At 47.5% G+C, this 23,644-nt stretch overlaps 2 protein-coding genes across 4 annotated transcripts; both read right to left on the bottom strand.

The window, feature by feature from the left end:
• Positions 1-1,179: 1,179 nt before the first annotated feature.
• Positions 1,180-7,975, bottom strand: MRPL20 (mitochondrial ribosomal protein L20). Its single transcript, XM_072608510.1, has 4 exons — positions 7,777-7,975; positions 4,502-4,612; positions 3,869-3,946; positions 1,180-1,702 (listed from the first exon to the last, which is right to left on the bottom strand). The coding sequence occupies exons 1-4, from the start codon at positions 7,861-7,863 to the stop codon at positions 1,529-1,531; spliced, it is 450 nt and encodes a 149-aa protein (XP_072464611.1). The 5' UTR covers positions 7,864-7,975; the 3' UTR covers positions 1,180-1,528.
• A 6,565-nt stretch (positions 7,976-14,540) lies between these two features.
• ANKRD65 (ankyrin repeat domain 65) lies at positions 14,541-22,490 on the bottom strand. 3 transcript variants are annotated; one of them, XM_072608507.1, is made up of 5 exons: positions 22,114-22,490; positions 21,796-21,958; positions 21,002-21,207; positions 18,932-19,481; positions 14,541-16,003 (listed from the first exon to the last, which is right to left on the bottom strand). In XM_072608507.1, exons 2-5 carry the CDS (start codon positions 21,856-21,858, stop codon positions 15,536-15,538), a joined length of 1,287 nt encoding a protein of 428 aa, XP_072464608.1. In that variant the 5' UTR covers positions 21,859-21,958; positions 22,114-22,490; the 3' UTR covers positions 14,541-15,535. The 3 variants fall into 3 exon arrangements, with proteins under 3 accessions (XP_072464608.1, XP_072464610.1, XP_072464609.1); XM_072608509.1 differs by lacking the exon at positions 22,114-22,490 and having other exon boundaries at positions 14,541-15,406; positions 15,773-16,003; positions 21,796-22,075; XM_072608508.1 differs by lacking the exon at positions 22,114-22,490 and having other exon boundaries at positions 14,541-15,406; positions 15,512-16,003; positions 21,796-22,075.
• Positions 22,491-23,644: the final 1,154 nt, after the last annotated feature.

Genomic DNA, 23,644 nt, shown 5'->3' on the forward strand with positions numbered 1-23,644 from the left:
TTCCTCTAAGATGGGCCTTGGGAGACAACTTCATGATTTGTGCTTTTTAAGCACCCCCAGAATGTACTGCCAGTAACAGGCCAGATCTTCAGGAGGTGCCCCAGCCAACCCGGTTTTAATCCTCTTGAAACTAGCCAGGCTGATGTGGTGTGTCAGCTAAGAGACACATACATGAAAGCCCAACCCTCAGCCTGTGGGACCTTTCAGGTTAGGGAGGATCAGAAAGAGTGAGGGTTCCAACCGACATATGCTCAAGAACCCAAGACCACAAAGATGCATGAAGTCTGCCAGACTATAGCATGTTGTTCTAGGACAAATAGCACAGAAAACACCCCCTCAAAAAACAACAGATTGTGTAAGGTGCACTCCTAACCCCAGAGTTCCCTTTATTTTGGGCTCAGACCTCTCCCAACAGCCCAGATCAAGTTCTCCTCAAAACCCAAGCTTATGTGTGTTCTTCTATTTGACCCTGATACATCCCAATCAATGTGCTGAGGTCCCTTTCCAACTGACTGTCTGTGGACAAGCTCCTTGGTGACGTTCTGAGGGCATCAGTGTGGAGAAATGGCACTGAATTTGCAATCAGAGGACTAGGGATTCAAATTCTGGCTATTCACCCAATATACGATATTGGGCAAATCACTTCTGTCTGTGGGCCTTGGTTTCCCCATTTGTAAAATGAGTGGATTGATCAAAATGACCCCGGAGCTCAAATTCCAACTTGTAGGGAGGTGTCTCCTGCTCCGCCCCCAGGACCTTCCTTTCCATTACTTCCATCTGTCTCTCTCTTTTCGGTGCCTGGTTTTTACATGCTGTCGCCACCTTTTTTTTGGCCTTTCTTTGTGTCTCCAGTGGTCAGCACAATGCCTGCCTGGCTGATCTTAAGCACTTGCTTACGCTTCTTGCCTGGCTCTTTAATGCCACAGAAGTGTAGACAGCTGGAAGGACCTTTAGACATCCCCCCTGTCTAAGGCCTCATTGTATAGATGAGGAATGTGGGGCTCGCTCCAGGTGATACGCTGAGGCACAGCAAGGTCTAGAAAACAGCCTTCTGACCTCTGCTTTCCTGCTGATCACTGATATTTGCCAATGCTCACATTTGGACATGCCCCAAGTGAGGGGCCTCAATACCAAATAAAAGACTGGAATGCCATGGAAACAATCCACAATGATGATCAATTCTTTGTTATAAAAGCTTTATTTTATAATCTCTCCCAGAATCCAGTTTAAAGTCTGCCCCTTGTCTGAAAGAACACATGCTGAATGAATAGGGCTCCCCCACCCTCCCACCTGGTAAAAGCCCAGCTACCTCTCCTCTCTGTCATGCTCCTGAAATGTGAAAAGACATGATTAGCAAAGAACATGAATAGCTTGGGAAAGCTCTCACACTGCTCATCTTTGTTATTGGTGTAGCTGAGAGTTACCCCAGTCTTTCACTAGGCAAAGTGCCATGGTGGTAGTGGTGGTGGTGGTGGTGGTGGTGGTGGTGGTGGTGGTGGTGGCAGTGGCAGCAGCAGCTCCATGGCCCTCACTGATAATGCACCACTCGGGAAAAGATCCCTGCCGGCTCCTTCTTGTCCCCCAGAGCAGCTGCCAGGCCTTCTTCTCTCCTCCTCTTGGCCAAAGCAGCCAAAGACTTAAAAGTCTTGGGTTCATAAATAGCTAGGTCAGCAAGGACTTTCCTGTTGAGCTCCACCTGACACTGGCAAGAAAAGAAGTGACATCAAGCAGTGACCCCACACTAGCTGAGCCTCTCCGAGCTGGACAGTGTGCAGCCCTCGACAGAAGGCCATGAGTAAAGGTAACACGCACTGCCACCTCACAGGGAGGCCCCTCCCACTCCCAATCCTAACTATGCTTCCATACACCACACCCAAAGTTGCTCTTTGGAGTTTTTCCACCTCAGTGGAACATAGTAGATGCTTAATAAATGTTGATTGACTACCCATAGTTAGTAGATTGACTACCCATACCCATGGTATTCTAGCTTCTGGGGCCAAGCAGAACAAACCAAAATTTACCCTCCTCTGATTAAAACTTCTTTTCCCTCCAGACCCCAAACGTTCTAAGTTGCTTCAAGTAAGCCAATCCTCCAATCTCTACAGTCCACGGTTTCCAGCTCCCTCACCACCCCACCATCCTCTGCTGGATCTAGTCTGTTGATCAATGCCCTTCCTTTAGCCTACAAAAGGAACAATATTCCAAGCAGGGCCCAGAGGGATGAGCACATCTGCCCTGTCCTTGTCCTGTCTGAGCTGGGGCACATGCAGGTGGAGGCCTACACAAGCTCACACGTTTCGACTGTAGGTGACTCACACCCATTCAGGAAGGGTCCACATGTAAGATGGAAGCACCTCTTCACTGGATTTTCATTGGGAGTTCCAGGTCTGAGTTGGGAGATCCCTCCCAGAGACAGTGCAAGGAAAGGAAGACACTCCAGTCTTGTCCCAGGGACGTCTCTAGCCAGAATGCGCAGCTGGCCTGGGAGCCTCAGGAAGGCCCAGCCAGCACTGCATCTCATCTTCCTATCTCATCTGGTTGCAGGCAATGTAATGAGGATTAATGACTGACATTTGGATAGCTCTCTGAAGTCTGTGGCGTGCTTGATCATAATGATTATTATTGACAGTAGCAAGCATGTATACACAGTTTTAAGGTCTATAGAGCACTGTACACACATGACCTCATTTGACCCTCATAACCATCCTGGGAGTCATTACAAAGGGTAGTATTAACCTTACTTTACAGAAGAGGAAACTGAGGGGGCAGCTGGCTGGCTCGCCTATAGGCATAGAGCTACTCAAGGATCTGAAGCAGGATCTGAACCTTGGGTCTTCCTGTCACCTAGTCCAGTCCTTAAGCTGCCCCACCAGATGACCTCAATGTATGTCATGCACCCAGTCCAGAGGCACCTCATGAATGCTTGGCCTTGTTCAACAGAACTGTGTCCCATTTATGCATGACTGCCCCTTTGGCAGCCTGAAGCTCTGAACTGAACACTGAGTCCTTCCCCTGACCAGCTGACTGTCTCCCACAAGGGCACCCAGCCCCATGTGGATGGACGTGACTGACACGAGGCACCATGTGTGGGGCAGTGAAGGAGAGAGTCCAACCAAGAGAGCTCTGGGAAAACACGAGCACTCAAACAATGCTCTGGGGTAGAAGCTGCTAGGGGGACACAGGTCGAGTGTTTACACAGACAATGAGGCAGAGAAGGGATACAAGGTGCCCAGCACCCCAACTGAAGAAAAGGCAAGGAACAAAACCCATATGTGGTGATTCCCCCAGTCTAACAGCTGTGAGACAGAGGCCTCAGCTTCCTGTTAAGGAAAATCGTCAAGTCTGATCTCACCTGGACCTACCTAAAATATGCCTTTCAGAAAGCACCTCCAAGAACCCAGGAGGTCCTTTTGGGGGAGGCTGGCTGAGCTGAGCATCGGCCTCATTCTTGAAAGCACAAGTTTGGGAGGGGGCAACCTTAGCTCTTTCAATGTACACATCTTACTGAATTCCTACCCCCTCCCCAATTAAACCATTTCCTCCTGAAACTACCATTTTTTAAGCCAAGAAAAATGACAACCTGACCCTTTTTCTTAATAGCTGACTAGGCAAGGCCCACCCCACCACACCATGTACCACAGTTTCCATTTCTGAGATGCTCCCTTGGGGATTTTGGAGAAAGAAACAAAGATGTCTCTGTCCATCGAACCCCACCAGTCAAATGAATTCCAACATTCAGGAACAGGAAAAGGATTACAATTGTGACATGGGAGTTGCTAATGTGAGATTACTGTGAACAGTGCCCTGGAGACACTGGCACGCTGTCGGATAACACTTCTACCTGATCACAGCAAGCACTGCAACATACCTTGACCAAATTGCTAATAAGTGACGGATACTTCAAGCCATGTTCCTGGGAAGCTGCTGTAATCCGATTAATCCAAAGCTGAAATCAGAACACACAGAAGTGAATTCATTCCAGACTGAACAGAAAAAACTGATCACTTTGGTCCTGGCCGATGGGCGGCTTTGGCTCCCATCTCCTCCTCGACCAACTTCACTGCCTCCGTGAACACTGAGGAGATGAGGACAGGCTCCACAAGAGCACCAAAGGTCTCGGAGCCTGGCTGGCCCATCCCCTCTTGTTCAGCTGTCCTTTCCATAGGGTTGAAATGATCTCCTGACCAGCCTTATCATATCGTATCCCATACTCCTGAGTCCCAAGGTCTGTCTCAAGCAAATGGGGTGGGGGATATTTAAATAGTCTGAACAAAAACAAAGACAACCCTCCCATCTCACCACAGTCCTCATCAGCACTGAGAGGCATCAAGACATCAGGGCCTAGGAATCCTGAGGACCTGAGCTGAGTCCCCCCTGGGACAGAAGAGAGGTAACTGTGGGATCTCAGACAAGTCCTGGACCACGGAGGAGGTTCGTCACTAGGTCAGGTCCAGAGAATAAAGGAGGGGGTGGGCCCTGCCCGGAGCCCAGATCTACTCACAGTTCTCATGGTCCTCTTCTTCAGTCTCCTGGAACTGGTGCATTTCACAAAGGCTCTGTTCACAGCCCTGACAGCCAACCTGTAACACCGATTCTTCCTTCCCCGAAAATGCTAAGTTAGAAAGAGGACACGTCAGTCATGGCTGACAAAAACCAGCGATGCCCACCTTCAAGAGGCAACAGCCTTCAGGGCTGCTGAGCAACGACGGGAAGGGAGCCCCCAAAGGCCCTGCAGTCAGGCTGGGCTGATGCTGCCCTCTCTGCTTGTAGGTGGCTCAGACAATGATGAGGACAGTGATGATGCAACAACTGCAGGGGGTGGGGGTGAGTACACAAGCCCAGGAGACTGGGAAGGTCTAGTCACATTGTTCTTACACACTCAGACTCAGTCGGGAGCCTGTCCGTAGCTATCTACTGACACTGATTTAAAAGAAGTTATTAATGATACTTTTTGTTTTCACATAATAGTCATTTCTGGATATATCCTTTCCTTTTCTCCACCCCCTGCCAGCAAACTCTACCCACCCACATCACAAAAATAAACAAATCAATAAAGATTTGGGCAGTCTGACAATGGGCAGAGCATTCAGGCCTGGTCTGTCAACTGGGGGAGTGGAGGGAGAGAGACGGAGAGAGGGGGAGAGGGAGAGACAGAGACAGAGAGAGAAGGGTAGATAGATTTCATTATTCTGGACCATCTTCTGGGATGGGGGGAAGCCTTTACCACAGGTGGTCTTTGAGAGAGTTCAAAGGGACTCCAGAACATACCCCACCCCAAAGCCCTGTGGAAGGAGGGGCTCTCAGCAGGAGCAGGAGATGGGGAGGAGAATTATGTGTCTGAGCTGGGTGATATGAGGAAGGGAGCAGAATTACAAAGATGAAAGAGGCTAGCAAGAAGGAAAAGAGACCAATTAGAGAACGGGAGAACCAAGCTAGGGCTGGAAGAGGAGGGCACATGACAGAGAAGGGGAGTGGTAGTGGACAAGCCAAGAAAGCCAAGCAGATGGTAGGGAACTGAAGAGATCAAGGGGGAGGGAAAGGTTGACAGAGAAGACCCAGGAGGTGGGGAGAGAGGGGCAGAATCAAAGAGCCTCAAGGAGGGCAGAACAGGGGAAGGGGGATGGGAAAGGGGCCCAGAGGAGGCACTTAGGGAGAAGAGAGCAGAAAAGGAAGGTAACGGAAGGACTGAAGAAGGGGCCAGATCCTGCCATTTCTACCCTCTGAGCCCATCTTGTCTGGGTCCCCTTCTCTCCCCTTCCCCCTCCATCCAGACCTCTTCTCATAATCTGCTAAGGGGTTTCGCTACCTCAGTCTTGACCCACTCTGGTCCATCCTCCTGAGAGAGCTGCCAAAGTCATTTTCCTAAAAGGATAGGACTATGTCACTCACTGCAGGGAGGTGGCGCTGGAGTAAGGAAAACCTGAGTTTAAATCCTGCCTTTCAAACACTTTCAAGCTGTGTGACCCTGGGCAAGTCATTGTACCGGTGTGCCTCAGTTTTACTAACTGTAAAAATGGGGATTAAAAATCCCCAGATTACTGTGAGGATCAGAAGAGCTTATCAGCACAGGGCCTGAGGCACAGAAGGTGCTTACTACAAGCTTCTTCCCTTCCCAGCTCCAGAGGGTCCTCTTATCTCCAGCACAAATAGAAAATGCTCAGTTTGACTTTCAGACTTCGCCAGCCAGGCCCTCCCTATGTTTCCTGTTTGGATCCCATGGCTCCTGCACACGGCTCACCTCTCAGATGTGGATCTCTTAGGCTCCCATAATATTAGAAGGTAAGAGCCTTGAAGGCATGGACCAAGTCCTTCTTCCTTTTCTTTGTCCCTCCCAGAGCTTAGCCTGGTACAAGGCACAGAGAGCACTTCACAAACACTCCTCCTCCAAACCTTCACCCAGAGGCTCTCCTTTCCCCCTCCCCAATTCCAGACTCATCCAATTGGCTTGGTCACAGGAGTCCAGGGGGAGGGGGGGAACCTAGCTTGCAGTTGATATTTTGTGTTTAGTTAGGTGAAGTCCACCCCATTGAAATGGAATGGAAAGCGTAGGGGCTATTTGTTTTTCTTTGTATCTTCAAGCTTTGCTCAATGCTCCAAAATGAATAATAATAGCTAACATGTATAGTACCCTTACTATGTGCCAAGCAATGTGCTAAGTAAGTACTCTAGAATTATTTTCTCATTAGGACCTCCCGATAACCCTAGCAGGGAGGGACTATTACCCCATTTTACAGATAGGGAAACTGAGGCAAACAGGTGAAGTGACTTGTCCAAGGTCACAGCTAGGTACAGGAGTTCTTAACCTGGAGTATCTGAATCTTTAAAAAATACATATAACTGTATTTAAATAGAATTGGTTTCCTTTGTAATCATTTTAATTTACAACTTAAAACCATCATTATCCATCTCCAAAGACTTCATCAGACTGCCAGCTGAGTCCATGGCACATAAAAGGTAAAGAATCTCTAATAAATGGGTGTAAGCATGTATTAAGCACCTACTCTGTGCCAGGTACTATACTAAGTGCATTTTTTTTTTTTTTACAAATATTACCTCATTTAATCACAAAAACGCTAAGATACAGTGCTCTGATGATGCCCCTTTTATAGCTGGGGAAACTGAGGCAAATAGATTTTTGGGGGGTTTGGTTTTTTTTCCAGGATATGTCCAGGAGCTGCTAACATACAGTACTAGGCCTAGAGTCAGGAAGACCTGAGTTCAAATTTGACCTCAGACACTTCCTAGCTGTGTGACCCTGGGCAAGTCACTTCATCCTGTTTGCCTCAGTTTCCCTATCTGTAAAATGAGCTGGAGAAGGAAGAGGCAAACCACTCAAGGATCTCGGCCAAGAAAACCTCAAATGGGGTCACAGAGAGTCTGACAGGACTCAACCCCAAGACTTGCCTCCGGGGATAGAGGGGAAGAGCTCAGGGGTGAGAGGGGGAAGGGGCCATGGGGAAGGGGAGCTAAGGAGGAGGGGAGGGGTCTCAGTAGAGGGAGGAGCCATGGAGAAAGGGGAGGGATCTCAAGAGGGGGAGGAGCCACGGAGAAGGGGCGGGATCTCAGGAGAGGGAGGAGCCGCTGAGAAGGGGCGGGATCTCAGAAGGGGGAGGGGCCATAGAGAAAGGGGCGGGATCTCAGGAGGGGAGGAGCCACGGAGAAGGGACGGGATCTCAGGAGGAGGAGGAGCTAGGGAGAGAAAAAGGAGGAGAGGCCTAAGGGGCTAGAGGCCGGGGAGGCGAGGCAGAGAAGGGGCCCGGGGCCCGGGGCGCTCACCCGAGCGTACTGCAGCACGTCCTGGACCCGCCAGTAGCGGTCGGTGAGGCGGGCACGCACCCTCAGCGGCGCCGTAAGCAGCACCATAGCTCCCTGGCTATTCTGGGCGGCGTGAAACCGGGCAGCGGCGCTGCCTGGAGCACTTCCGGGGGCGGCTCCGCCTCCTGCCGCAAGTTCTTCCGGGGGCGCAGGGCAGAGTCTGCAGCCTCGGCTCCTCCTCCCACCCTTTTTCTCCCCTCCCCCTCCGAACTGGGGAAGGACCTCCGGGGCTGCAGTTTGTTTCCCTATACGTGTAAAGCCTCAGTTGGAGGATCTCTAAGCGTCCTCAGGGGAAACGATCCCGGGACCTGGGCGGCCACATCTGTAAAATGAGAACGCTACCCCGTGGCGCTGTGTTAATGTGAACCAGCCACCATGTCCTTGTCCAGGACGGGGAGGCCGCCTAGACCTCCATCCCCTGACCCTCATTTTCTTCCCGAAGCCCTTGGCCTCTCCAGCCCACCCTCCCAAGGAGAGCCACAGTCTGGCCCAGACTGGTCACCCCCTGCCTAGGAAGCTCCAGGACTCCCTATTGCCCCTAGAGTAAGAGGCCTGGGCACTGGGGACAGAGGTCAGGGGAGTTTAGTGGATGTAGATTCTCACCAGCCTCTAAATGGGATTCTGAGAAGCCAGGCTGAAGAGGGCCCCCAGGACACAAAAAAAGACTCAGGCCTTCACTTCCCCGCTGGCTGCCTCAGTTTCTTCATTTGTAAAATAATGACAATAATATTGCCTCCCAGGGTGGTTGTAAGAATCAAAAGAGTTGATAATTTGTCAGTCTCTAAAGCACAGTCCACATTTTAGCTTTAGCTTTTAAGATTTCCTGGTTTTAGAAGGTACATAGGACAACCAACCATGATAAACCGTATTACCTGAAAAGGCTCGGAGGAGGAAGTCCATTTGAGGGAGGGTCCGATGGCTTTTATTGGTTGGTTGTTGTCTTTCGTTGTGGAAGAAGACCAAAATGACATCACCATCATAAAGTGGAATTTCAGTGTGTCCAACTGTGGCTGATCAGACCAACACGAGCTTGGAATGCTCTACTACAGGATGGGCACAGATTTTTTGGGGTGGAATTTTTGTGGGTGGATATCCCAAATTTGCACATCCTGCATCTATTTTGTACTGTCTCAATTCTGCTTTGCTCAAAGAGCACAGTACCCTTTCTAATGTGGGCACACCATGCTGAGCAGTCCTGTACCAGTGTCTCCCATGTTGCACAGTCAAATCCAAAGTTCTTGAGAGAGACCTTGAGAGTGTCCTTGTATCGCTTCTTCTGGCCACCATATGATCATCTGCCCCATGAGAGTTCTCCATAAAATAGTCTTTTTGGCAAGTGTACATTTTACATTTGAACAACATAGCCAAGACATTGGAGTTGCACTCTCTGAAGCATAGTTTGAATACTTGGCAGTTCAGCTTGAGCAAGGACTTCAGTGTTTGGTACCTTATCCTGCCAGGTGATCCTCAGAATCTTCCTAAGACAGTTCAAATGGAAGCGATTCAGTTTCCCAGCATGGCGCTGGTAGACTGTCCATGTTTCACAGGCATATAACAATGAGGTCAGCACAATGGCTCTGTAGACCTTCAGTTTGGTAATCAGTCTAATACCTCTTCTCTCCCAAACTTTTCTTCGGAACCTCCCAAACACTGAGCTACCTCTGACAATGCATGCGTCAACTTCATGAAGGTAGAAGGGCTTTACAATTGTGGCAGAAAAAAAACCTGAGAAAATTCACCCCCATCAGCCCCCATTCTCCTCCCCTCCTCATTCATCATAAAGATGAGCATCTTTAAACTCAACTAAATAGGTCCTCGGTTGTATTGCTGGCATGTTGCTGGGCCTTTAGTGGAAGTCTATCCAATCTAGGGAGGAAGAGAAAGTGAGGCTGGTGACCTGCACAGCCCTCCCTCCCTCAAAACAAAGTCAAGTGCCAGTCGTGTCATTATTTCTCTGATGGCACAGTCTTCTTCAAAAAGGAAGGACAGACACAAAAATCCAACCTAGGGCTTCTGCCTTGGAGAACTCAGAGACATTAGAAGCGTGCTTTAAGTAGTTGTATAGTTATAATAGGTCACATTTCTACAGGAGACAGTAATTCTGGTCCTACTCAATCTAACATGACTCTGAACTGCTAAATCTGACTGTCTTTTCTCGGCTCAGCTCTTCCTTGATTTCTCTGTAGCTAATGACACTATTGAACACCCCTTTCTCCCGGATACTGTCTTGCTTTGTTGTTTGTGATACCGTTTTCTCCTGATCTCCTCCCTGGTGATGGGGGTGAAGGGAGTTGCAGAGGAGCACGGTCTCTGGAGTTGGGGGTTCTCAGTACAAATCTCACCTCTCTTACCTTCCGCTCCTCCTATTCCTTCTCCTCTTCCTCTGTCCACATGAGGAGTCATATGTGGGTGCTCTGTCCAAAGGAATATACATTGTGATCACTTATACTTCACAAAATATCTTGAAGTTTAGGAGCTATATGTTTTTCTTCTCTACTTATTGGGTTGTGTTTTTGTTTTTTCAAAAAACTGGGACAATTTACTCTTTTGTCTCATGTGGTTTTCATTTTTGATTTCTTGAAATATAGCTCTGGAAAAGCAGGCTTTGAGAAAGCCCATTGGGATTCAAATAGAGCTACTTCACTATGCTATGCTGTCAAACCCAAATCACTCTGGCTCTCACTGATTGACCAAATAATAGGTCCCAGCCCAAGCCTCACTTGCTCATTGTTTGGGTTTTGATGGCTCAGATTGAGTGTAAACAGCAATTGTGTCTGTTCTGGCCAGAAACTCCTAGGGTCTTCCCCTCCTAGACTGATTCATTTGTGAAGACAAACTAAGGCATCTTTTACTTCAATTCTTACCTAGCCTTTAATCACTGAGTGAGTGTTGTTTCAGACAGACCTGGGAAAGACCTTAACTTAAAAAGGCCAAGGTCTCCCACTGCATCCTGGCCATCTCCAGTTGTTCTGTCCTATGTCTTACCCAGGAACCCAGATGACTAGAGGAGAGGATGAGGCTGATGATGACTGTGCACAGCCCTGCTTCACTTAAATCCAGTTCACTTGCAAGTCATCCATCACCCTCCTGATATCACTGGTCCTCTTTAAGAACAAACAATAAACCAAACCTCTGATACTCAATATCTGTGGGATATTTCATCTCCCTAGGCCTCAGTTTCCTCATCTGTAAAATTAGAAAGTTGAGATTGATGGCCTGTGAGGTCCCATGAAGCTCTATAGTGACAATCCTGCCTGTCTTACTGTTTCCTCAGTATCCTTTGCTGGATTTTGGGTCCATCTCCTAACTGTGTGTGTGTGTGTGTGTGTGTGTGTGTGTCCCAAAGTTCTGTTCTAGGGCCTCTTCTCTTCCTGTTTCCTCTATCCTTGATTTCATTAGCACTTATGGGCTCAAGTATCATTTCTTGGAGACTTCTGATTCTGTGGGTCCTGCCTGTGAGATGTTCCCTGAGCACTTGAAACTCAGCTTGTCTAAAATAGAATTAATTCTCTTGTTTTTTAAACCACTCCTCATCCAAACTTCACTATTTAGGTCCACCCCATTCTTCCGGTTACTCTGTCTTACAACCTTGAAATCATCTTTAAGTCTTTCCTTTCCCTCCCCCCATCACATCAATCACATCCTATCAGTTGCCAAGTCTTATCAGTGCTACCTTCACATCTCTTTCTTCCATTCCCATCTCTCTCTGTTCATACATACTCCCCAAGCTCAGGTCCCCTTTGCTTCTCACCTAGACTATGGCAGTAGCTTTCTAACAGGACTCCTTGCTCCTGGTCTCTTTCATTCATTAGTCACACAGCTGCCAAAATGATCTTGCTAAGGCACAAGTCTGTCTGTGTAAAGACAATCTTAACTTTCAAGATGGATGGACCTTAGACCTTTTGCCTTTGACACATTAAGAGAGACTTACCCATGGTCATAGCATTGGCAACAATACTGGAATTTGAACCAGGGTTCTCAGAGTGCCTCCCTGAGGCCATAAAGGATACAATACGAGCCCTTCAGCTGGCATTGGAAGCCCCCACCCTCCCATCCCGGACACCCTTCCAATTATTCCCTTTACATACTTCTGATTCATGCCCCATTCTTTCTGTCTCTTTGGACAGCCTGCCTCTGAATCCCTGCCTTCCTTGGAGGCTTGGCTCACACACCACCTCCCTAAACAAAGCCTTTCCTCAGCCCTCTCTTAGTTGGCACTTTACTAGAATGTACTCAATGTACTAGAATTCGAGATCCTTCATTCTTTGAGTTCCATTCTTTGCCAGTGCCTGGAACAAAACAGGTTCTTAAGAAATGCTACTTTTAGTTGATTCATTGTTTCCTTCCTCTCCAAATTATCTTGCTACTTGTTTACTTGTGGCATTCACTTAATAAATCGTTATTGCATTGAGTTTGTTGAGGTTTAGGGGTGCTGAGACCCTGAAACAGCGACATGTGGGTCTCCAATGAATTTATCCAAGCCTTCTTTCAGCCAAAGACATGGTTTGTAAGAACACAGGTCAGATGGGTGTGATCCTAAAAATCCATCATATTGACCAGACTCTTAAGGAATCTGAGCATTTGTGATGTTTGTATTGACAAGTAGGACAGATTGAATCTGAGAGATTTAATGGGGGGCAAGATGGACCCTATATGCAGAAAGACTGTGGGAAGGATCTAGGAGTGGCCAAGTAGTCTAGGGTGACTGGGAGGTAACAAAGACCCCCAAAGGGCTTGTTGGTGCCCCAGGTGAACACCAGGAACCTGGGTGAAGTGGAAGGGTCTAAATGATGGTCTAGGGTGGGGCCAGGTACAGACAACAAGCACTGGACTGGGTTAGAGATAGCAGAGAATTGGAGATTGGGCATGGGGCCAACAATTAATGGGCAGTTAATTAACTGGGAAGGGCCAATTAAATGCCAGCTGCTTCCCTGGAACTAGTAGGTACTTAATAAATGTTGATTAATTGATTGATTGATTTCTGGAGATACAAATACAAGTAATCAGGACAGTCCCTACCCTCAAGGAGCTTACATTCTAAGAGAGGAGTGTTTTGGTAGTGTTCCTTGTTCTATCATTTTTCAGAACTAGGGGTAGAAAGCTGGGTTGGGGGCAGGGAGAGGGGCAAGTCCAACAAGACCCAATAACTCGAGGATGGCGGACGTGGGACTTAGCTTAGTGGGTTTGATCAAGGACTTGATGTGGTGAATTCACCCCAGTCCTAAGCCCAGAGTCCTAGGACAGGACGGGTGAAATGCTTCACAATCACCAGGCCCATGGACCATATTTTACCATTTACAAAGCGCTCTCTTTAGTCTTTACTCTGTGAAAGAAGCAGTGATGGCTGAAGCAGAAGGTGGCAGCTGCTGCAGCTGAGCCTGCCCCTCCCAGGGAATTTTCTTTCAAGGCTGTGGAGGAAGAGACAATATTTTGGGGATTTCATTTCCACTCAGGGAAAAATGAACAAGAGGAGTCCTCCAGAACCTGACTGCTGTGGAAATCCTAACTAAGGGATATTTGCAAAGAAATCCAAGTAACCTTTACTTGTTACTTGTCTTTTTAATATTAAAAAAATTATATAATTGTGTTCCTTCATAATCCTACATATTTTATTGTATGCATTTAAAAACATGATTCTGAGAAGAGACCCATGGGCTTCACCAGACAGCCTTGGGGATACATGATGCAAGAAAAACCCCAAACCTTTAAATCCCCTACTAGAAATGGTTTATAATTCCAAGCAAAGTCATCATCTTCAAGCCTGCATGTAGTAGTGTTTAGAGCACTGGGCTCGGGTCAGGAAGCCCTGGGTTCAAATCAGACACTTAAAATTTGTTTGATCCTGGGCAAGTCACCATCTCTCCTGGCCTTAATTTCCTCATCTATAAAAACGAAAGGGTTGGACTCTGACCTCTTTCTTTTGAGCTCTTCCAGCTCTCCATCTGTGATCCCATCATCCCATGTTATATTTGTAATATGCATAGTGCCATGCCTGGCGCACAGTAGGCACTTAATATAAATGTCTGTTCTCCCTTTCCTTCCCAATGAGCAAGATGATGGAACAGTAAAGATTCACAGCAGAGATCTATTTACATAGTCTGATAAATGTCATGGTGTGCTAGAAGCTTACTGCTTCCTGGGGGACCTGGAAGATGAAGACATTTATCATACCAGGGGCTGTTTGAAAAGAGCTCATGATTTTTAACTGGGTTTCTTTAAGTCATTAAAAGCAAATCCCTGAAGTTGTATAGAGGGAGACATTCTGAACTGTTATTCCACACAGATTAGGTGTGAAGGAGTAAATGGCAATTCTGAACGGAGGAGATTGTGTGAAACAGGAGGGTAGAGTGAAGTGAGAGTTGATTAGTGCTTTGGAAGAGACCTGGGTGTGCTTTCTGCCTTATAAACACTTCTATATCTCTTGTACTATCACATTCCTCCCTGGATGTCAGCCATTAAAACTGTAGTTAATATGCAAACTTTATTACATCTGGCAATACTCTGCTTGGCTAAAGGAATCACAGAGATCAGCAAGGAAGAAATATAAAGAAAGTTACTGATACAGGCTGTTAGAGATATCTATCTATCTTAATTTTAAAAAATTAAAGAAAAATCCCTCTTCCATAAGTTTACCCATTTTAAGAAAAAAAAAACAGAATTTCTAGGATCAAGATCAGGGATTACATATAGAAATGGGAAGTCCAAGAGGCAAAGCAGAGGATCAATTAGTCAATCAAAAAGCATTTATTTACTTTGTCACAAACTTTTCCAGAGGGCAGTGGGTAGAGTGCTTGTCCTGGAGTCAGGAAACCTGAGTTCAAATCCTGCCTCAGCTGTGTGACCCCGGACAAGTCACTTGACCCTGTTTACCTCGGTTTCCTCATCTGTAAAATGAGCTGGAAAAGGAAATAGCAAACCACTCCAGTGGCTTTGCCAAGGAAAGTCCAAATGGGGTCACAAAGAGTGAGATATGACTGAACAACTTTGGAATCATGACTTTGACTGGCCTTAGCAGCTATGTGACCTTGGACAAGTCATTTTACTTCTGTCTGCCTCAGTTTCCTCAGCCATAAAATGGTGATAATCATGGCACCTACTTCACGGGGTTGTGAGGATCAAATGAGATGACACATATAGTGTTTTGCAAGCTTTAAAGAGTTATACAAATGCTGGCTATCCTTGCTATTAGGTAAATCTCAAAAGATTTATCTCAGAGCTGGACAGACCATGAGGCCAAATGTCCAGGGCCTTGGTTCACTGCTGCTCCATTTCTCTCAGGAAAAGGTAAACATGGCAAGTAGGATGGGCCTGTCCATCTTACTTTCAAATATTTCCAAATCCCCACCTTCGCTTGTTCCAGAGGGTCACCCAACCTTGAAAACACTCATTTCTTTGGGGTGCCAGTAAAAACAACATAGCTCACATTTTGTATATCACCATACGGTTTACTCTCCTCATAGTAATGCTGTTAGGTGAAGGAAGTGTTATTCCAATTTTACAGATGAGTACCCAGGCTTAGATGCCAACGCTATTCACCATCCATGTGATCTTGAACAAATTCCTGTACTCTTGTGGGTCTCAGTTTCCTCCTCTGTAAAAAAAAGAAAATAAGAGAGACAGTTGGATCAGTAATGTCCAAGGGCCCTCCCAGAAGTCCTGTGATCCTAAGGTCCTAAGCCAGCCAGTAGCATAGTACCACTCAAAGCTCTGGTTTGGAGATCTACATGAGGGGTCCTGAGCCCTGCCCAGCCTTGCATCTCTCCTCTTGGTCTTTCTGAAGGGAACAGAGAGTCTTGAGAGGACTGCCTGGAGCAGCAAGGTCTTCTGCAGTCTCCAGCCACTGTGTCTGCAGGCTGGGGCTAGCACCCCACCTTAGTAAAAGTTCTGCCATAGAGCAATGACCCTTCTCAACGGCCAAGTGCAAAGGGGTCTTGTGGAGCCAACCAGCAGCATTGACCTCTGCTCCCTGGTCCAGGAGGTAGCTAGCAACTGTAGTGTTCCCTCCCAAGGCTGCATGGTGCAGGGGCGTGAGATGTAGTCCGTCTTGGGTGTCCACCAGAGCTCCTCTCTCCACCAGTAGTTGGACCACAGGAAGGTGGCCAGCAGCAGCTGCCCGGTGAAGGGGAGAGCGGCCATGTTGGTCTGGAAGGTCCCCATCAGCACCATGGTCCAAGAGCAGTTTTACTACCTGGGAACAGGAAGGAGACTGCTTGGCTTGGTTGGAAAGCATAGAAGGATAAGGGCTATTCTTTCTGAACTCCATTTCAGCTTGTTAAATTCCAGGGAGACCATCACCCAGCAGCTTCATCTTTCTCAAGACCCACTGGCCTGGTCTGTGAGAGCCCCAATATCTTCTCAGATCAACCTGCTCCTTAAAGCAACCCCTGCAAAAATGAGAACTTTGTAGAGTCCTATTCTTTCCAGGCCTAAACTAGAGAAAGGAGGAGGCAGGAGACCAGGGTGTAAATCGTGACTCACCTTTGACCATTTGTATGACCCTGGATAAGTCTCTGAGCCTCAGTCTCTAAGGTGCCTGCTGGCTCTAAATCCTGCATTCCTTTCTGGATTCCTCCAGCCCACACAGCTCCCTTCTGCCTTTGGACACCTGAAACCAATTACTCAGCCTTTAGTCACATCCTGCCTGGTATTATCTCAGCTGTTTTACCTGACTCCCAACTTACCAAACTGGGACCTCTCCCAGGGTGGGGACTGGCTCACAGAGAAGATAATGATGGTGACAGGAAGGTTGGTGGTGATGGTTTATGTTCCTCTAATACGTTAATGTTTACAAAATTAATTCAACTTCACAAGCACCCATTCCTTGTATGGCCCTGTGGTACATTTGAGGAAAGGTGGTACAAAGACAAGACAATCCCTGCCCTAAAGAAGCTTCCATTCACTAGGGGAAAGTCCTCAGACAACTGTCCTAGAAGGTAGGTTGGACAAGTGTTACCACTATTATGGAGATGAGGAAACTGAGAGAAGAAACGGACCCTCTGATGGCCCCTTGCCTTTCCAGGCTTATCTTCTACTCCTTTCTTATACACACTGTTTGCCTGCCAACTGGACTCTGGTTGCCAACAAGTCCTATACTCTCCTGCCTCCATGTCTATGTTTGTACAGTTCCCTCTGCCTGGTAGGCCATCCCTTCTCCTTTTCTTCTGACCTTTGCTGCTAAATTCCTGTCTATCCTTTCAACTTCACCTCAAGAACTTTCTTGGAAGCCTTCCTTAGTCGCCTTGTCAGTAATGATTTTCACATAATTATTAGGTAATATACATAATACATAATGAGATATTTGTTTCATATATATAGATAGATACATAAATATAGATATATTTAATTTCCTCCCTCTCCACCCCACAACCGTGGCAGGAGATGTCAACTTTGTATCTGCTTCACTGCCTATTGCAGGAAATCCTTAATTAATGTTTATTGAAAGATTTACCTGAAGTTACATTGTCAGGTTGAAGTCTTGAGGATCTGGTTTCCTGACTACAACATTGGTGCTCTCTCTCCATCATATTACATTTACTTATTTTTCTTTGCCTCCTTAAAGGGGCCATCCCCTCACTACTTCTTAAACAGGCGTATTCACTGAATAGGTGTTACCTCACCTAAGTGAGTACCAAATAGGCCTTGGCCTAAAGAGGCCAAGGTCTCCCATTGTATCCTAGGCCATCTCCAGTCATCCTGATGAATATCAGGTCACTGGACCCAGATGGCTCTGGAGAAGTGAGGCTGGTGACCTACACAGCCCTTCCTCACTCAAAACAAAGTCAAGTGCAAGTTGTGTCATTATTTCTCTGATGGCATGGTCTTCTTCAGCAACGAAGGACAACCTGGAACACCCTCCTGTCCCTCCCCAGATATGAATAGCACAGGTCTAAGCACACAGAGGTATGAAGGATAGTGAGGAGAAAAAGACTCTGCTCCTTTTACCTTGGGAGGTGACAAGGAAATCATTCTAACTAAATCCTTAGGACCTTAAAATGGTACTGTGTGAGGAGGTGTCCTGTTTACAGACATCCTACTCTGACTGACCCACCCCACCTTCCCCAGGCCTGGAAGACTCTCTGAAATCACCTTCACTTCTTTTAAGCCTCAGTTCACATGTCCACTCCTACATGATGGTTTAACTGGTGCCCTCAATAGCTAGTAACTTCCTGCCCAAGATTTCCTTGTAGCTACTTATATGAGAACATATTGTTCCCCCCAGCAGAATTTGATCTCTTTGGCGGACAGGGACCTATTCATTTTTGTCTTTGAATCTGGGAACATCAAGTGCCTGGTACACAGTAGGTACTTAATAAGTATTTCAGATTTTCTGATTCCCCCTGGACCTTAGGGCAGAGACCCTATTCCTCCTCCCCCACCCCTATCCTAGGACAGATAACCCAGTCCACAAGGTCATCTGCATATACAGCATCCATGACCCTTGGAGAAGTCTCTTAATCCTTCATTACCCCACACCCTGTTATCCCCAAGCTGGGTAAACTTTTTAGCAAATAATTAAATGGACACATCTTCCTAGGTGCAATGTCCATGAACTCCAGCTGCGCTTTCAAGACCCTCAATGTGCCTAACTCATTTCTTCTGCTCCCCTTGTCTCCACTGGCTCAGGGACCTCTCCCCATCTACTCCCCATCTCATGAACCTCTCCTTGGCATAAGATCATAGCATTCCTAGCTAGAAAGGCCCTTAGAGATGACCTATTCCAAACCCTTAATTTCTGGGAATGTTTAGAGAAGGAAGATGATTTATCTGAAGTCACATGGGTAGCATTAGAGCCAGGGTTCAGTGCTAGGTCTTCTGACTCAAGGCAGAATCCTTTGTTTTTGCTCTGCCATTCAAATACCTTTCTCTAGACTATGACTCCAGAAAGCCAAATGAGATGGAAGGGGGAGAAGAGAGTCAGTATCTCCTCTATCCACCTCACCACCTGATTTCTAGCAATACCACTGCCTCCTTATTATTGGTCCAGTAGTTCACTACTACCATTAGCTCGTGACTACATAAAAAGCCCCTAAGGGGCTCTTTTGGTTGGAAGAATTGGGCCCAAGATGTTTGTTCCTTCCCCTCATCAAAGAAAAGAGCATGTCAGGAGAAGCCCCACCTCCTGGTCCCCCAGGTCTGAGGCAATGGTGAGGGCTGTTGCCCCTGTGCTGTCTTGGGCATTGACATCTGCTCCCTGGATCAGAAGGAACTGCAACGTCTCCCTTCTCCCAGTCCCTGCTGCCACATGCACAGGGCAGGGGCCTCCTGAACAGCTGATGTCCAGCGAGATGCTCTGACAGCTCAGAAGTTCTACCACAGGAAGCTGGTTCCCTGCAGCTGCCCAGTGCAATGCTGTCCACCCGTGAATATCTTCACTGGCAGCGTCCAGACCATGGGCGAGCAGTCGCTGGACCAACAGCGAGTGTCCCACGGCGGCTGCCCAGTGCAGTGGTGTGAGGCCCCGCCGACTCCTGGCTGAAGCTGGAGCCCCTCGCTGCAAAAGCAGCTCAGCTACCTGGCTCTGCCCCTGCCACACAGCCCAGTGCAGAGGAGTGACCAGTTCCTCGTCTGCTGCATCTACTGCAGCCCCATGCTGCACCAGGAACCGGATCAGAGGGATATGGCCACTCACCACTGCATGATGGAGCAGGGTCCGGCCTGCTGGATCCCTGGAGGAAGAATTATAACTAAGGTAGTGAATTATCCCCTAGATCCTCTGGGCCCCTCCCCTAAACCTGAGCCACAGGAAAGCATCTGAAGTCTCAGGCCCTGCTTCTTACTCTTTCTCCTTCATCCCTTCCCGTCTTCCAGCATATATGTGGGCAGAGGTAGTGAATCTAGGGTGTGTGGGAATTTTGGAAAATGATTTGCCATCTCTGACATCTGCAGAAGCAGACCCATTGTCCCCTCATTCTCCTCTGATCCCCTCCTAACCCCCAACCTTGCTCACCCTTTATTCACTTTCCCTCCCTCCCTTCCTTCTTTCTTTATTTCCTCCTTCCTTTCCTTTCCTTCCTTCCTTCCTTCTTTCTTTCCTTTCTTTTTTCCTTCCTTCCTTCTTCCTTTCTTCCTTCCATCCTTCCTAGACTCAGAACTGGAAGAGGTCTCAGAAACCATTTGTACCTTTTGTTGGTATAGGGCTCCACTCTACAACAAAATGTGTTCAGAGAATGTAAATTGATCCAGTTGGGCTCAAGCACCTTGAGGAGTCATGGGAGATGGGTCTGGGGAAAGGGGGGGTATCTCTGAGGCCAAAGCCTAGGAAGCAACATGCATGTTGAAGGCAGGGGCTGAGTCACAAGCCCCTTCCTGATGGATGCACCATTATATGTAGGCAGATGGGCAGCCATGATGAAAGGGAAAGAGCCTTCATTTTTAAGCATTTATTAAGTGCTGACTGTGTGCAGATACTGTGCTCATTATGGGAGAGATGTAGATTCTGAGATGTTTGTCATCACTTCATGACTGAATCAGGTACACTGGATATGAACTTCAGAGGCTACCTGGAGATCTAGTCCCAGTGCTACCTCTCAAGACAGACTCAAAGATTGTCCACTGGGAAGTTTTGCCTGGTTAATTTTTAACCTCTCTATCCCCAGAGCCCTGAGGGAAAGGAGATATTTTCCCCTGGAGAACAAACTAATATTAGCCCAAAACAAATACAATTGTTCAATGTGGGCCATTTGTGGGGTTTTTGATTCAGAGTATGAACATTCATATGTGTATGATATAGTAGAGAGGGGGTTAATAGCTCACATTTCTAGAATATCTCACCTGCATTTATCTCACTTGATAGTAGGTGATTAAGAAATATTGGGTAATTGCTGGATGACTCTTGGTAACAGCCTTGAATAGTACATAGGAGGGATATTAATACTGTCCACATTTTGTAGATGAGAGAACAGAGAGGTTGGGACTTGTCCCAAGTCACAGAGCTGATAAGTGGCAAACAGATCAGGACTTGATATGTAGGGAGATTTCTTCTGCTCCTCTGGCTGCCTAGAGCTGCCATGTGACCCTATATGGGATATGATACATCTTGGTGTGGTGTTGTGTGTTGAGTGTGCATCATGTGGATAGGTGTGCTACATTCATTTCTGCTTCACAGAAAGTCAAGCCCAAAGGGAAGCCTGAGCCCAAAGCCTCCATGCTGGGGTGCTGGGCGTAGGACTCTGATGGGGCTGCTCACCTCTCATTGATACAGGCCCCCTGCCTCAGCAACTGCTTCATCAGGCCCAACTGGCCTCTCCATATGGCCCCGATCACTTGACCTTGGCCCCAGTCCTTTGGGGCAGGAAGGAGGCTCAGAGGCCACTCTTCCTCCTGAGCCCTTTCATCCCCCATCTCCAGATCCATCCAGTGCCTGCCCAGCTCAGCCTCCAATTCTCTCTGCTCCTAGAATGAGGACACACAACAGCTGAGGTTTCAACGAGGGGTAGCATAAAGAATTCTATAGTCAGAGGTCACCACCTGACCCCCAAACCCACCTATGTATCAATCAACAAGTATTTATTAAGGGCCCACTGTGTGCTGGACACTGTGTTAGGCATTTAAGATATGGGGACAAAGAATGAAGGTTCCAACCTGGTACCTTTGTCTCCAGTCAGAAACTGACCCCAACCCACTCCCAGACTGACTCCCTAAACCCACCCCGGACTGTGCCTCAACTTCAGTCCCAAACTAAACCCTAATCTTGACTAAAGACTTGGTTTTGTCTCAGCCCAACATGGAGCTCTGGCCCTGTTCTCACTCTGATCCCTAACCCTGACTCTAGTCTAGTCATCTCATCAGTGGAACTAGACAAAGAAGAGACCAGATGCAGTCAACCACCCTTACCAAAGGAAAAACTTTGAGAGAATAGAAATGGAGCCCAAGGCCCACAGGGACCTAACTCTCCAAACTGGGGGGTGGGTGGGGGTTCTGTTGTCTCAACACTTTCCACACTAACCGCTCCCCCTCCCCCCTTGGGCTGGTTGCTGTCACCCTGCAAGGCTGAAGAGCCCACAGCTGGGAGCTTCTCATCCCTGGTTGACTTTCCCTCTCCATGGGCAGTCCCAACGTTGTTCCAGGTTGTCTACGGACGGTCCTTCCTCCTGGCCCCAAGGTTCCTGGGCAGGGCTGAGATTCCCTGGAGTTGCGAAGATGCCTGTGAAAAGTCAGAGCTAGGGAGCTGAGGGCCAGGACCAGAGCACACTGTAGGTAATAGCAGGGAGGTGAGGAGAGTCACTTGGGGCTGGAGATCTTACACTTTCCCTCCCTCCCCCACTCCACCCCACCCCACCCTAGTGCCTTGTTGTTTACCTGACAACAGGAGGGAGTCCCCCAGGGTGATCCTGACAACCAGCTCTCCTGCTGCCTTGGGTCAGGACTTAACCCACAGACAGACCAGACTCCTTTAGGAACAATAACAGGAAGGGTGTTGTGGCAGTCACCATGACAAGCAGGGACATGCTAGTCCAGCTTCTTATTTCCCCAGGGTGCCCACTCCTCCCCACTACTCCCTTAAGGAGGATTAAGCTTCACCCTCTGATCCTAGCCAGTCTGGCCTGGCTCGGCCTCTTCTCTCCCTCTGCCTAAGCTTCCCAGTACTCCAAGGGGGTGGGGGAAGGGACTTGTAACTTTGAAACTGTCCTATCCCCCAGCTCAGGAGTCTCCAGACACAGCATCCAGCATCTCCCCTCCCACCACTATCAACAGCGTTCTAGGCTCCCAAGGGGCTCTGTGTGATTTCCTGTTGTTAGATCATAGGTAATAAGAGCAGCTTGTGCAAACAAGAACAACTGGCTTGTTTAATTTTAATTTAAAGCTTATTTTTAAAAAATTCTATTGATATCTCATTTTTAGAAGCAGTACAGCGTCATAGAAAGCTGTCCTGAAGTCAGAAAGACCTGGGTTCGAGTCCCACCTGACACAAGCTAGTTATGTCAGGCCAGATCTCTCAGTCCCTTCATGTAGGTAGCTGTGGTCCGACATCACTAAATGGAATTTCTTAGACCAATGAATTCACGGGCCCAGTGACTGTCCTTCTATCTACATTTTTCTATCACTTTCATTTCTGAGTATATCCCTCCCTCCTCCCCCAAGTAGTGAGCCATATTTTGGAACAAAGATTTTTAAAGAGAAACAGGATAGAAAAAAATCAGTTCAGCAGATCTAATCAATCTCTCAGTTATACAGCACATGCAGGACTCCATACCCATAGTCCCCCACCCCTGCAAAGAGATAATTTCGCAGTTCATAAAGCTATATCTTAGGGAAGTCAGGGCATGTATCAGTATATCCATTTTATTTATGGGGAAACTGAGGCTCTGACTTATCTAGGGTCTCCAAGAGCAGGGTTTTAAACCCCAATTGCCTGATCCCTGGTCCAGGACCCATCACTTCATAGCTTGTCCTGGTTCTGTGGCCATTTCTTTCCTTAAAGATAGGATCTGAGCTGGAAATAACCTCAGAGGTTATCAAATTTGACTCCCTCCTTGTACAGATGCAAAAACTAAGGCGCCAGAGAGGGTAGCTATGTCACCCAAGGTCATACAGGAGTGAGCAATAGCCAGGATTTGAACCCAAGTTCTCTGACTTAAAAACCAGCACCATACTTCCTCCCACTGGCATAGCTGGGCCTCCATCTCTCATCTGCTCCCATGGATTTGATTATCAGCTCTTTCTAATATTTTATTTTTTAATTAAACATAAAACAATTTTTGACATTCATTTAAAAAATTTTGAAGACTCATGAAGGAAAATGCTAACCATATCCAGAGAAAGGACTTTGCAGTCTGAATGCAGATGGAAGCAGACTATTTGCTCCCCTTTCTTTTGGATGTTTTGTCTC

This window comes from Notamacropus eugenii, chromosome 5, assembly GCF_028372415.1.
Source record: "Notamacropus eugenii isolate mMacEug1 chromosome 5, mMacEug1.pri_v2, whole genome shotgun sequence".
Lineage (NCBI taxonomy): Eukaryota > Metazoa > Chordata > Mammalia > Diprotodontia > Macropodidae > Notamacropus > Notamacropus eugenii.

Bases quoted from the DNA above. Each gene is read 5' to 3' on its own strand.
- MRPL20 (XM_072608510.1), bottom strand. From the start codon at position 7,863: ATGGTGCTGCTTACGGCGCCGCTGAGGGTGCGTGCCCGCCTCACCGAC. The intron at 4,613-7,776 runs GTGAGCGCCCCG...TTTCTAACTTAG, and splicing joins ACGTGCTGCAGTACGCTCGG to CATTTTCGGGGAAGGAAGAA. The intron at 3,947-4,501 runs GTGAGTAGATCT...TTCTGATTTCAG, and splicing joins AGAAGAGGACCATGAGAACT to CTTTGGATTAATCGGATTAC.
- ANKRD65 (XM_072608507.1), bottom strand. From the start codon at position 21,858: ATGGAGAGGGAAAGTCAACCAGGGATGAGAAGCTCCCAGCTGTGGGCT. The intron at 21,208-21,795 runs GTGACAGCAACC...TCCTCATTCTAG, and splicing joins GGGCTCTTCAGCCTTGCAGG to GAGCAGAGAGAATTGGAGGC. The intron at 19,482-21,001 runs GTGAGCAGCCCC...TTCTTCCTCCAG, and splicing joins GGGGCCTGTATCAATGAGAG to GGATCCAGCAGGCCGGACCC.